The sequence below is a fragment of the Hydra vulgaris genome, chromosome 14, assembly GCF_038396675.1.
Source record: "Hydra vulgaris chromosome 14, alternate assembly HydraT2T_AEP".
In the NCBI taxonomy this organism is placed as follows: Eukaryota; Metazoa; Cnidaria; class Hydrozoa; order Anthoathecata; family Hydridae; genus Hydra; species Hydra vulgaris.
The window spans coordinates 5887295-5903126 of NC_088933.1; the positions used below are offsets into that span (position 1 = coordinate 5887295).

The 15832-nt window shown below is 27.6% G+C and overlaps 1 protein-coding gene across 1 annotated transcript; it reads left to right on the forward strand.

Annotated features, from left to right (window-relative positions):
• The first annotated feature begins 11229 nt into the window (after positions 1-11229).
• LOC136090859 (uncharacterized) lies at positions 11230-15220 on the forward strand. Its single transcript, XM_065817835.1, has 8 exons — positions 11230-11239; positions 11729-11995; positions 12122-12236; positions 12706-13055; positions 13187-13258; positions 13675-13802; positions 14073-14232; positions 14582-15220. Exons 1-7 carry the CDS (start codon positions 11230-11232, stop codon positions 14163-14165), a joined length of 1035 nt encoding a protein of 344 aa, XP_065673907.1. The 3' UTR covers positions 14166-14232; positions 14582-15220.
• Positions 15221-15832: the final 612 nt, after the last annotated feature.

Consider the following 15832-nt stretch of genomic DNA (forward strand, 5'->3'; position numbering starts at 1 on the left):
CTTATCCTTTGATGACATATTTCTTTAATACACTGTGGAAAAAATGTGTTTGGTTTTAAACCATTTATTAAAAGTAAATCAAGTTGATTTGAAGAACTAAGAAAGTATCTATAAGAACGACAGATATCATCTAGCTCTCAATAAGAACGACAGATATCATCCAAATATCACTTGCTGCGTAAATGATTGAGCTGTTCAAGAGCGGATCCAGGTTGTAGCAAGTGTAGCAATTGCTACAGTCAGGTCAGTTTTTTTTTTTTTTTTCTTTTTTACATACATTTTTTTTTTCATGCAAAAGAGAACAATAATTTAAAAAAGATATAAAGGTTACAAGTATTCAAAATGCGGCGCTTCAAAAATTTATTCAAAATTGTAGCTGAGCCAAGTTGACTATGTTACGGTAATATTTCATTTGGAAAAATGAAATGATCCACCAAAAAATCAATGTTTTTAACGGGTTTTGTTTCACAAGTCCACAAAATTTTGAAAGAATGTTAAACATTTTGCAGCGTATTAACTTAAATTGAACTGCGAGTTAAAAAAAAATGGCAAATCGACTGTAGCAACTGTAGCAAAAGTAAGTTCGTCATATTTTGAAACAACTCTACCCCAGATATTTTATTATGTACTAAGCCTATTTAACTGCAATCTTTTTATTTACAAGGAGGTCTTACGCAGTGATTAAAGGTCATCAAGCAAGAACCTGTAGCAAAAAATAAAAAAAAGTGTAGCAAATACAGAAATTCTGTTAAACATCAACTCTTCGTTAATAAAACCTTTTTTAAATGAAGTGAATAGCAATCATTATATGAAAAGGTTTTTAGTCTATTATGAAAATGGTAAAATTTTTTTATCTTTATGAAAAATGGTGAAATGTATCTATTGCTGTTCTACGAGTTATTTATCATCGAAGAAGTCAAACGATTTAAAATAGTTTTGAAAATTTTATAGATTTCCCAGAGACAAAGAGTAGAAAACATATTGGATAGAATGTTTACCTAATGCGAGTTTAAAACACTTTATTATATGATCTGATTAACATCAAAACTTCAAAAAAGGTGAAGCCAAAGCAACATTTTGCACAGTTTTCCTCTAAGATAGATTTAGTTTATTCTAAATTTGCTCTAAATTAGTTTATTCAAAACTTTTGATAATTTTGCACAAATGGCTTGATCAGATACATGTGGAAATTTCAATGCTCCATAGGGCTTTATGCTCAAGAAAAATCTGGCGCATGCAACTCCTTTTCACTCAAGGATGCTTCGTTATTTGCCACTTTGCCTCTTTATTTTGACTCTTGAAATTAGATTAAGTTCTTTATCCTAGTTTCTTAGTTCTTCTTAGTGATAAAAGAGCTCTTTTTAAACGACATTTTACATTTTACTTACCGACTTAAACAGAAAAGGCCTAAATGTGTGTATTAAAAACGTAACAAATTGAAGAAACTGTTACTGAGTTTTGATATATTTTCTTTAAAAACAAGCAATTTAAAACTATAAAAAATAAAAAAAGTAAGACACTGATTAAATATTATATGCGCAGTTACATGTTTGTATATAAAGCACAAATATCAACGTAGCTTACCAAATAATACAAGATCTCCTTCAATTAGGCAATAATAGTGTTGGCACAAAATTGAGCTAATTTAAACTTAACTATTTGCTTTGAACACCACACTTATTTATCAGTTTATACCACACTGCAAAATAGCTAAGGAATATTTTACAACTCTGCAGCAGCTTCTTGAAAGCATAACGCTATACAATATTCTGGAAAGTTCCTAACAATATTCTCGGGGCAGTACCGCAAGGTCTTTTTGTAGGGTTCGTTTTTGTAAAAAAAAGAAATTTAGAGTAAAAAATAAATACTTTGCTAGTCTTTTATAACCAAACTTGCGTGAAACAAAGACCACTTTGTACAAAAAAAGGGGTCGATTACCACCAGAGGACGAGCCTCTATAATAATATGTAGTATTTAAATTATTTTACGTTAGTTTAATGATGTATATTATATATAAACATTATTAAAACAAATAAATACTACGCAAAAATGGTCTATATTTAATTTCAATTTGGTTTGCGCGTGACCTTTTTCATTACTTTATTGGATTATTGGTCATTTTAGTCAATAATAGGCAAAAGTTCATTCACTCCTGTTACAGGAAATGAATTTTATAAATAAAAGTTTAAAAGTTATCACCCTAATATAACACACATTCAACATAACAAATTTATCAAGACAATAAACCCTTGGAAATAAAATTAACTATATATCTATAAACGGATTTTGAAGTTATTTTTTTAAAATAGATTTAAAAAAAGAAAACTTAACATCAAATAATGAATTACTCAAATGAATCTAAAAGAGCATGGTGTGCTGATAAAGATGTAGCCTGTAAAAATAATCTAGACAGAAATATCATTTAAAGTATTCTTAAATTTAATAATAACTGTTTTATAAATGAACTCTTAGTAGCAAAAACGCTTAATCAACTAACTTTCTTAAACAATAAAATATTTTCTAATTCAACTTTGATGAATATTTTAATTTTATTAAAAATAACATTATACTTTTGTGACAAATTTACCTTCTTAATTAGTGAAAACATAGAACCAAATAATACAACTTATAACTAGTAAAATGATAGAACTAAACAATATCACTTTTGAACCTTCTATATATAAAAGATCAATGAAAGCTTAATACAACAGTTCAAAATATACTGAAAAACAATGTAGACTGCAATCTAATATTATAATCAGATAATGCAAACAACGTCGATAAACTATTTTCATGTCAGTTGTGTAAACATTATCAAAAATAAATAAAACACTTTTAACTCGCTTTATGAAATTAGACAAAACTTATAAAATTAAATAACTTTCAAAAGTTATAAAGACTTGATCGAGAAATAAAGACAGTTCTCAAATTATTTTATTATTCAAATTGTTTTGAATAATAAAAATATTTATTATATATAAAAAAAAAAAAAAAGGAAAAAATAATCAGTAATCAATACATTAAAAAACATGTAATACAAACAAAGTGTTATTTGATACTGATAATTTTTAAAAAAAGTAACATATCACATCTGAACGTGCTGAAAAAACATTTTGCTTGTAAAATATTTTTCATCAAATATTTCTCAAGGAACATTTTTTATCATAGCGGATACATGATAACTTTTCCTTCATGTTGTTGAAAGTCCCATTTTACATAAATTTCATAATGGCATAATAAACAATTTGTTTGGATGTCGGATTAGATTTTTTGTAATTCAACTGATTAAACTTTTATTTGATATAATTCATCAAGGTGTTTTTATGGTTTTTACCAACCCCCTTGTTTGATTAGGTTTTTATTTAACAACTATAAAGTATATATTTTTTAACACTCAAGACGTAATAACTTCAAGTCGTTTGAAGTAACATTTTACATTCGTTTTATCATCTGATATTTAACACCACAGGGTATGCTCGTGGGTTCATTTTGCTGACCATCAATACTTTAGACATGTTGTTTTTGATTTGCTAAGTAGCTATAAAACTATTGTAAAATTTTATTGTTTAAACCATAATGTTTAGTTTTTTGGATTTAATTGGATTATAAGGTGATGATTGACCGTATCACGAACCTTTCATAGGTCAACAAAAGTATCTTGTGTATATTGAGATTTTTAAAAAGATTTAGCAATATGTATAAAGTGAATATTGGCATCTTCAATTGAACTCCTTTTTCTGAAACCATACTGGTAGCTATGAAGTTAGTTATTGTAATTAATTTATTTGTATACCCTGTTGAAGATAACTCTTTCTAAAATTTTATAAGATTTGAAAGAACAGAGATGAAACGATAGTTACTGATATTGGATCTGTCGCCTTCTATATGAATACGGGTAACTCTAGCAAGTTTTAAACGAAAATAACAACGCGAAAAATAAAATAAACTTGACATAATCTTAAAAGTTAAACTTAAGTTAATATATTATTATACTATTTTATCATGATACATCATATTAAAATTTTTGAAACTAAGTGGCAAAAATTATACTTCTTTTTGACTTATCTCATCAAACTTTTTCGACCTAATACATCAAACTTTGTCAACCAATTTCATCAACCTTTCTTGATTCATCTTGTCAAACATTTTTGAGTGATCTCATCAAACTTTCATTTTGCGATTAAGGTTTTTTTAAATTTAAGTCTCCTTTATTTGGAATTTATTTATTTTTCAATCGCTTATTTTTATATAAAGGCCTTTTTGATTCTCTGTTTATGTTATATCAATAAATAATTAATACAAATTAACTATTATCAAAGCAGTAGTTTGCTATAAAGAACTTTTTTCAAATTTCTTATCAAAAAATAATAAAAGCATTTTTAAAACCTTATCACCACTTATAAAATAAAACTTTTGTTTTAATATGTAGGTCGTGTTTTGTTTCAGTGATGATTTTTTTTTTGACGCTTTGTTTGTTTTCATTTTATTGGATAGAGCGGGGCTTTTCGAGACAGTGGAGAATAACGGGACAGTAATGCCAGAAGTATTATCTTAACTAAGAGTTATTTTTTAGCTAAGAGTTATCTTAGCAAAGAATTATTATTTTTGAATGCAACATTTTAAGTTATTGTACTTCATTATTGTAAAAAAAATATTTATAGAAATTGATTTCCGAGAACCGTCCATATTTTGTGTTTATTGTGATTATTATTATTAAAAAATTTTCAACATACAATGTCCAATAAATCTAGTAAATGTCCGATAAATCTAATTTTAACAATAATGCAAATTCTAGAAATATTTAAAAAATTAGTCAAACATTCTGGCAGTAAGTTTAAACAAAATAAATTTGAAAACTTGATTTTCTCGGAAAAATAATAAATGGATATTTGGCCTCTTAGTTCTCGGCTAACGAATTATTAAAATGCATAATTATTAATTATCAAATTTTGCATAAAATTTCATATTTGCATTTTTTGCATAGAATTATCAATTTGCATAGAATTATCAAAGTTTGCATAAAACTACATATGCGTCTTTTCTTAAGCAACACAACGACGAAAAGTTTATCTTGAATTAATGCTATTTTTATTTTTATATACAAAAGTTATAATTTTCATCTTCAATTCAAGATATCTTATATAAAATATCTTGAATTGAAATTTTTAAACAGTATTAATTTCAGTAAAATAACTTTTATGGGGCATATCGGGACAACAAGTTATTTATATAATTGACTATATTACTACCATTTAGTAATACTGTTTACAGTTTGATGAGTTTTTTTTAAACTAAAATACTATATTTTTTATTTAGAAAAGCATTATTATTATTATGTTCCAAGAAATTTTTGTTTTTACGACTTAACTTTTGTTATTAATAGTTTTTGATGTAAACAACAATGATAATTAAGTAGTTTCAGTTTCAGCTGTGAGTAAGAAAGAACTCAAATTTAGAAAAAATGCCAATACAAATGGCATATTTAAATTTGCTCTGCTTCAGCATATTGCTATAAAGCCAGCGCATTAAAAATTTTGCCAAATAGTTTTTCATTTTAAGATTAATAATCATTAGTGTAAATAATGTGATGCATATTATTCTTTGTTTAGTTTTAAGTTTAGTAGTAGTTACTTTAATTTAATAGTATATACTAGAATTTTCCGAGTTAATGTGGGGAACTTTTTATTTAATTTCTAAACTCTGTTTGCAGGTATGTATTATATAATATAATAAATGAAAAAAAACCTATATTTTTTGGTATAGTTTTTTCATTTTAAATTAAAAATTATCAGGTTTAGATGTACCATTTAATGACGCATTTTTCATAATTTTTAAGGTAGACCTGGGCACGTCGGCCCTTGCTTTTATATATTTTTTAAGCTTTTCAAATTTTGTTAATTTTGTTTATGGATAAAGGTTTACAAGACACTAGACTAATAATATATATCATTATTATAATACATAATCGGATTTTAATTCACTTAAAAATTTTCTTTTCAGGTTATTTCTAATGGGTTATCATGCCCCAATATTGGGGTTAAGTTGGCCTAGGAAATACAACTTTAAAAAATTTTACTTTTATTTTAGTTTTACCTTAACTTTACTAAATTCTGTTGTTTTTTTTTTCATTATTTTGTATTTTATTTTTTTGATTAAAACACTACATAACTGAAATTTGAAGTACCAGGGCCTTTTTAGTATATTCTTTTTAAATTAAAAGGTTTGAAAACCTTTTTAAAATTAGAAGGTTTGAAAACCGAAATCTTTAACTAAAGTTGTTTTAAATTTTAATTATTTATTTTAAAATAGATTTCAATTACTTAACCTTTAATTAAACAAATTTAACTCTTATTACTTATCCCAATTTTGTTATTTGCTTTCAAAACGTTTCAAATATTCTATTTTTTGGACGGAAATGTGAGTTACTACCAACTTTCACCTAAACAACCAGTTTAGTCATTAATTAAACTCGAAATGGCCAACATAACTTTATGGCTTTATCCTGCCCCGGTCTACCCTATATGACCTAGCTATATAAAGATATGCTAAATTGAAGTATACTTACTGCTGTTACACGTTAATAACTACAAATTCTAAAAACAAAACAATAGTACGCTAACAACTTTTGAGTAAACGTTTTTTAAAGTTGAAAAATTAAACGACAACATAAATAAAAAATATGATACATAAATAAATGCTGGAAAACTTAAAACCTCGTTTTGAGTAATTTATTCTCAAAACGAGGTTTTAAGTTTTCCATTTAAGTTTTAAGGATTGCATTCATATTATCAGATTTTTGGTGAAATATAAAAAAAAACAAAAAGTTTAATAATAAAACATAAAGATTTGTTTTAGAAACGCTTGTTATGGTGCAGATCGCAACCAAAACTAACAAATATTTTGTTTCAGTGTTGATTCCCAGAGCGACGAATCTTGCAAATCTTATAAAGATCTGTAAGATCTTTCTTATCTTAAATAAATTAGTAAGAACTTATTAGTATCTTAATTAGTTTTGTCAGAAATATTTCTCTGAATAACTTGTTAAGATCTTATTAAAATCTTATTAAGAAAAAAAATGAAGGAAAAAACCACAAATCTTATAAAGATCTTAAAATAACTTGTTAAGATCTTAATAAGATATAAATGCAAGAAAAAACTACAAATCTTATAAAGATCTTACTAAAATTTTGCGAAGATTTTTATAAGTTAAATTCAAATTACATTTTCCAAAAAATCTCTTTCGGTCGTCGGGTTTTTAAAAATTAAAAAATTTTGCGTCAATTTTTTAAGTGTTGTCGGATATGAACCAAAAGAGAGTTTTATTTATTTTTTCTGCCTGAGTTTGTTTTTACTTTTTTTGCAAATAATATATCTTGTCTAAGATTATATCTACCTTTTCAAAAAAGAAAACGCTGTATATATATATATATATATATATATATATATATATATATATATATATATATATATATATATATATGTATACATATACATGTATATATATATATATATGTATATATATATATGTATATGTATATATATATATATGTATATGTATTTATATATATGTATATATATATATATGTATATATATATATATATGTATATATATATATATATATACATATATTTATATATATATATATATATATATATATATATGTATATATATATATACATATATATATATATATATATATATATATATATATATATATTTATATATATATATATATATATTATTCAAAAAAGAAAATACTGCATTTCATTTAACGTACTAACTATTTCCCAGCCAGCATGTCATACTGGGCCCCACATGGGCTTTCCCAAGTAGGCCCTACGTGAGCTTTTTAAAAGGGTCCTAAATGGGCCCCATGTGGGCTAGCCCTTGAATACAAAATATAGTTACAAAATTTTGAGCGCTTAAACGCTTGCTTTTATAAATGCTTCGAAGCGAAAAAAGGCTGACGATCGTACCTTTTTAACCTTTCTTGCAAATTTTGTACATGCGCAAGAGCAATTTTTCTGTAAGTTACTTATTTATAGTATTATTTATAAAAAAAAATGTTTTCATTATAAAATTTAGTTTATAAATATTGGTACGTGGTACTTTGCTACACAATTATAATATAACTGAAAAGTTCTGTATATTTTAAATTTTCATTTTTGTCCTTTGGTATTTTAAATAAGCTATTTATTTATATTATTTCATTACGTTTTGTAAATTTTTTTTTTTAAATGATAATAGATGTATTAATCGTTATATACAGGTATATATTAAGATGTTTCAAATAGTCTGACAGACTAATTGAACTATCCTGATATTCCCCTGGATACCATAATCAACTGACTGTAAATATTCAACGGATCATAGACTGCCTGTTGATTATCATTATAAAGCTTTCTTTATTTGTTAATTTTATTTATCTTTTTTTATATTTTCCTATGCTTCATGTACTGTTGTATTGTTTTAATGCTATAAGCTGGTAATATTTAAGACAGTTGCTGTTCATATCAAAATTTAAACTTCACTTTAAAGTTGCTTGCATTTGAGTTCATTAAAATAAAAAAGTATAAATATACAAGATAGATATAAATTATATTTAACTTATTTTGTTTTTGGTTTAAAAATTGTTATGACATTGGCTATACGAGTTGTATTTTTGTGCACACACTATGAGTATTTAGTGTACAGTTAATTGCAAATAACTAGTTCCAGCCTGCTATAGTCTTTGCTGCATTTTGCTGCAAATTGCTGCATACAACCTCTATGATTCCCCTGAGTGCCCTGTATTACAGGGCACTCAGGGGAATCTTTTTTAAAGTTTAGAAGATAGAGGGAATACCTAAAATTCAGGACATTTTAAAAAAAAAAACTTTGAAATCAGGGAAAAATTAGGGAATATTATTTAATTTTATATTTTAAACCGAAAGATTTATTTTAAATACTTTTTTTGTCTGATAGATTTCTTTTCTAATTTCCTTTTCAGTCCTAAACCAGTGGTTTTACTGCATTCGTAATATGCATCATCTTATATAGAATGTTGATAATTGCATAATGACCACAGATAAAAAAATTCTATTTAATTGCATCAAAAAAATTTATTAAATTTAAGCATTTTATGTATTTTTTTTGGGAAAATTATTGATTTGGGAAAATTAAAAAACTTTAATATTTTATTTTATTAGATATCACAATGGCGTTCAGTATTCGAACTATACAAAGGAAAGCTAAAAGAGCGTTTGATTCGGTAATGTTGAATCTCAACGACACAACTAATAGTAAGGATTCAGCCAATTTTCAAGAACAAGCAACATTGCCTACTATGGAAATGCAATTGCCTGAAATTGCAAATACTATTATTGAGAAATTCGATTAAGAAATACATGGATACTGTACCTGATTTACAAATAAATGGTGACTGCTGCATTCCACATGATTACGAAAATGAATTAAATGAAAGCTCTGACTCAGATAGTGAGGCAAGTGAGTGTGAAAATGATTTATATGAATATAGTTAGTTTGACATTAACAGTAGCTTACGTGACTGGGCTACTTCATTCAACATTTCTCATGCAGCTGTAACATCACTACTTCATATTTTGTGGCAAGCCGGTTTATCAGTACCAAAGGATTCCAGAACTCTGTCAAAAACACCTAAAAGTACACAGATTAGGCAGATTCCTGGCGGACACTATTACCATTTTGGTATTGAAAATGGAGTAGTCACATCTTTAAGAAAAAAAATCAATGTCACTCATTTTGAAATCAAGAAATTGTCTCTTAATATAAATATTGATGGTTTGCCGCTATTTCGCAGCTCACGTATGCAATTATGGCCAATATTAGGCAGTATTGTTGAATTACTAAAAGCAGATGTTTTTATCATTGGCTTATATGCTGGATCATCAAAGCCTTTTTGTATCAACACATTTTGAAATGATTTTATCATTGAAATGAAACATTTATTTCAAAATGGTGTGAGATATTTAGATCAAGTGTATCTTATTGGGGTAAATGCAATTATTTGTGATGCACCAGCACGATCATATTTAAAGTGTATAAAGGGGCATGGAGGTTATAATTCATGTGAGCGTTGTGCAGAGGAAGGCACTTACTTGGACCATAAAATGATCTATCCAAATTTGCATGCTTCTCTTAGAACCGATAATGACTTTGTTAAGCAAAAAGATGAGGACCACCATTTACCCAATGCACGGTCACCATTGCTAGAACTTAATATTGGTTTAGTTTCTAAATTTCCACTTGACTATATGCACCTTACTTGTTTAGGCATAGTTAGGAGAATTATTAGCCTCTGGGCGAAAGGGAATTTGCATTATAGGTTGCCATCAAGGATACTACAGAATATATCTGAAAACTTAATTATGTTGAGGAGCCACATGCCTCGTGAATTTGCCAGGCGACCACGATCAATTCTGGAATACAAACAGTGGAAAGCAACTGAGCTGCGTCAATTTATGTTATATTTGGGAGCAGTTGTTCTTCGTGATGCTATTCCCATTAATATATACCGTAACTTTCTAACATTTTCTGTTGCAATGATATGTTTACTTCGACCTGAATATGCAAACAGTTTGCAGTACTGTGACTATGCAGAGAAATTGTTGCTCCTGTTTGTTAACGAATTTGAAATTATATATGGTACAAACCAGCTCATATATAATGTACACTCTGTCATTCATTTGCCACAAGATTGTAGAAACTTTGGAGCACTAGATAGAATATCATCATTTCCCTTTGAAAATTTTTTGGATCAAATAAAAAAAATGGTGAGAAGGCCTCAGAATCCAATTGCTCAAATAATGAGACGTTATTATGAAAAAGACTGTATTTTCTTGGATGCAGAAAATACTAGCACTGTTCAACAAAATATGCGTTCAAAAGAACACTATACTGGTCCTGTACCATAAAATTTCTCTCAAGAAAGTTTTCAACAATATAAACATTTGAAAACAGATCATATTTTTATTTCATCAACAGTTGCCAACAATTGCTTTGAAATTCTAGGGAAGCTATCAATTGTCAGAAATATATTGCAAACATCAAAAAATGATACATTCATTATTTACAACAAATTCATTCATTTGGAACCATTTTTTATTTATCCATTAGATTCTACTCATTTAGAAATATTTTTAGCTGCTCATTTATCCACAGATCTAAAGTTTGTACTGTCTGAGAAGATTGGAAAAAAGTTTGTTATTATGCCTTTTGGTGATAACTTTGTTCTTATGCCTTTGTTGCATCAAGAATAAATTTAGTAAGTCAATATGACTAATAATTCTTATGATAAATAATTCTTGTAGACCAAAAAATTTGTGTTTAATGGCTCTTTAACATAGCTGAATGCATATAAAAAATCTGGCAATGTTTTTTTATTCTTGCAAAGTTCTTTGTAAAATTTATTACATTTTAGAACGTCCTTAATTCAATTAAGTGGCGTAATATTATATAAATCCTCAAAATTTATAATATTCCTAAATAAATTATATAAATTAGTTAAAAAATATCATGTATTTTAATGTAATATCATTGCTGATATAGTATTAATTTTTCTAACTGTGGAATCAGATTTAGGATTTAAACCATGGATATTATTACAACATATTTAATTAAATATTTATTTATTATATTTATATTTATTATAATAAATCTAGTATTTAATAATTATATCCATTAAATATTACTATATTTCAAATATAGGAAATGACAATTATTTAAATATAGTATCATTTCCTCACTTCCTAATTTGTATTTGCAGCAACATGTCATTTAAGTTTGCTATTGTCGAATTTATAAGTAATCATAGAGTAGCCACTATCCCAGTATCATGGTTTGTTTCAGAAGAGGAAGAAGAGTGCTTCTTTTCTTTTAAAGTAAGCAGAAATACAATTAAAAAGCTTGTTAGTGATCAATGTGAGTCATTAGTAACTTGGCCAAAGTTTTTTGTTAGAGTTCTGGGAAGAGCAGGTACAATATAATGTTTTTGTAGGCATAATTTATATTCACACAATAATTTTTTGATACAAATGATGCAAAGAAATTAAAAAAAATGTTGAGCATGAATTAATATCAATTTTTAGCTGTATATTTTAGCAACTTATGAAAAGGCTGAAGAAAAGGTGACAAAAGCCTTGAGTCAATCAGACATTGGCACAACTGACCAAGATGCTCCAGTGCGCAAACAAACCTCAAAGAGGAGTAAACATGGGTAAGAAAACCTTGTTGTTTCCTTATTATTACATACAATCCGTAATTAAATTTCGATTTAATAGATAATTTTCAAACAATGTAACTCATTTGTAATGTATATATATATATATGTAACTCATTTGTACATAAAGTATGTAACTCATATTTCAATCATTTTATTAAATTAATATTCAGTTATAGTCAGGTCAGGTTATCCTTACGTAAAGTAAGGTTGTTCTGCTATTAGTAACATGTAATCCAGTACAACCTGCTTTATGTTAATGCCATGAAGGTCATCCTGTTGTAAAACATTGCTTCTACTCTTTTATAATGGCATTTATATGTCACTATGAAAAACCATCCAAACCACCTAAGTGTTTAAAAATGGATATAAAACTTACCCAAACAAAAAACAAAATTAAATACTAATACCAGTTTCCGTTGGATGGCCTATTTCTCGACTATATATAATAATTTTACACTTTCAGGCGTTTCATTACTTCAAAGCGAATTTCTTCAGGTTCTGATACTGACAATGAAGAATATCCTAGAAAAAAGTCAAATTTGCTGCAACCTCCCAGTCCACCTCCAAGAATAAATTCTAATGTTCAATATAATCCTTCCAGTTCTACATCTGTTCAATCATTACAAATCACTCCTTGTCAACCGCCTTGTACAACAAATTCTCCTGTTGGTTTTTCTGTTGGACACGTTTCACCAGCCATCTGCAGTACGCCTACTACTAGCTCAACCAGTCAGCATATACCATTGACTGCTCATGAAACAGCTATTGTTTCTGTAGCTGAAGTTGTTCCTGATATTGGCCAAGATATCCAAGGTTAGTATAACCTTAGATGTATTGTAAAGCCTAATTTAATTAAGTTTCTTGGCTGTAGTCTTTACTAAATTATCTATTAATTTTATTTCTGCATATTTTATAATGTATTCAATTAAATAAATGTAAAACAGCTGATCTGTGCACCTTGCTTACTGATGTGCCGAGCTCTTCGTCATTATCAGCAATGAATTTTCATTCAGGAGGTTAGCGTATTTTATATTATTTATAGTATACGATTACGTTCATGCCAAAATAAACTTAATAAATTATTGTTATTATACAAATTTTTGCACACACAACTTTCATCAATTTTGTCAAAGGGAAGCAAGATTTAATGCAAATAGTTCCTGCTGCAGTAACTGCATAATTGTTATGTATATGACACTGATTTTGCTTACAATTTTTGTTGACGATAACACCTTAGAGTTTGCTTATACAATTTTTAACTATATCAGAATTAGTAGCGTGTAGCGTTAACAGCAGTAATCAGTTTTTTAAAATGCTCAGTTATTCTGTTTTATAGGCTCAAATTTGAGACCTTATCTCGAAGCAATTTTAAAAACTGTTCAGGAAATAAAAGTCACCCAAACTATTCATGGAAATATTTTAAATGCTTTAGTGCAACAAAAAAATGTGGTAAGCCAAGCGTCACAACTTTCCCGTGGCAATATTCCTAAAAAAGAACTCCATGACTTCCAGCTATTAAACGATAAGCTCAAAACAAACTACAACATTTCTAAAGCTCTGGTTAGAGAACAGTTTATATTTAAATTACATTATATAATTTAAGCAGTTTTTATGAAAGAAGTGCTATTTGTGTGTTTTTGAAAGAATTGTAAACTTTATTACCAAAGTAGATCTAGTTAAACAATTTGTACAATTAAATGCTTTTAATAAATAGAACTCTACAAAGCAATCAAACAATTTTGTTTAATTAATTAGAAAGACCTAGTATGAAATACATTTTTATTTATAAATTTTAGTAAATGTTAAAATGCATAGTAACTTTGAATATAGGTTTCTCATTTGAGCAGTCTTGGAGGACGGAAAGTTTTTGAAGCAGTAGCAAGGATGATGAGAGCAGTGATGCCAGATAACATAGCTCTTTAATTTAATTATAGTGGAACCAACAATAAAAAAGGAATAAAGGGAACTGAATTTTTCAATATATTGTGCAGTACGTATAAAATTGTATTTTGTATTTGTTATTGTTTATTATTGTAACAATATTTTTTATAGCCCAAATAGGTTTTTACCCCAAATAATTTCTTAGTTATGAAAATTAAAGATGCAAATATATTTGCATCATAGTAGTACTGTAGACTACTATAAGATTAGTCTACATTTAATTAATGATACTATTTCAAGTGTTTTGTGTTGTTGTGTTGAATTTTTTTATTTAATAATAAATAATAATATTGCATCACTATAATATGAGGTGATAAGTCTATGACCTAGATTTTTTCTCTTTTGTAATTTTATATCAAGGAAATAGCAAGTGTTTTAGTAACTATAACCTTTTTTAGGTGCTGTTCAGCAAAATGTGCTAACTTCAAGTGCAACTGTGAAAGATATAGAGATAGCTATGGGCAAATGGTTAACTGGGGCGCGAGATCGGGGTGGCAAACGAGCGGAAAGAGCCAAAAGAACAAATGAAACGAGGCTACGTCAACAGGGAGAGACAACCTGAAAGCAGGGAGTGATCAAAATATAAATTTATGTATCAATCCAAATTTGTTGCCTGCTATGTACATTTTTTTGCTATCTTATTACTTGATGTACATATCTCTTTTTTTGAATATTTCTATATATGGTGTTTCTTGTTAAGTTTAAGAACATTTCTATATACATTATATACTTGAATTTAATTTGTTTTTGTTATAAACAAATTCCTGGTAATAATGCAACATTTTGTGATATTTAGATCAACGGTATATACATTTTTGCAATTTTTTGTTTGACTTAACTCGAATATTTTATGCATTTTTAGAACAATTATTGCTTCACTTGTATAATATGCATTTTCCAATTTTGTTCGAGGTGTTTATAATGTTGTATTTTACTTAGTGTTCATAATAATTATATTGGCAGTATAATTTAATTATGCAAAATGTAAAGGTTCTTTAAAATATGTTAAAGATACGACCTGCAAAATTGATCACTTATTTTTGTGTTTCGGTGTTGCAGTATGTTTTTCGGGCGCCTAAAAAGTAATCCGACCTATTAAAATTGTAGCCTAATCTAGTACTAGATTAGGCTACAATTTTCACAGGTACACGTGTAAACGCGTAGCAGCGTATTTTTTCTGTTCCTTAAAATGTTGAAATTTTATAATTGGTTTTTGAATAGTTTTAATATAATTTGAATACGTCCTGCATAATTAATCTAAATCACATTGCAAAAAATAAATCCTGGTAAAATTATAAATTAATTTTAATTGATTTTAGATAATCTAAAACTTAAATAACACTTAAGTGTTGCTTAAGTTGTTGTTTTTTTCACTGCTTTAAAACAATTAAAAAACAAACCTAGGATTCTGTCGCTGGGCGTGAATTGGGGCCCAAGCGGGCAGCTCAATGGGCGTGCCAACTGGGGCCCCAATTCACGCCCAGCGACAATTTTCCTTGGGCGGGATGTGGGCAACCCATATGGGCCCCATAGAGCTGCCCACTTGGGCCCCATGTGGGGCCTAATTGGACATGCTGGCTGGGTTATTCTAATCAATAATCAATATCTTTCTATTTTAATTTATATATATATATATATATATATATATA

Coding starts and splice junctions, on each gene's coding strand:
- LOC136090859 (XM_065817835.1), top strand. Junction 13,056..13,186: donor TATTGGCCAAGATATCCAAG/GTTAGTATAACC, acceptor AATGTAAAACAG/CTGATCTGTGCACCTTGCTT. Junction 13,803..14,072: donor ACAACATTTCTAAAGCTCTG/GTTAGAGAACAG, acceptor CTTTGAATATAG/GTTTCTCATTTGAGCAGTCT.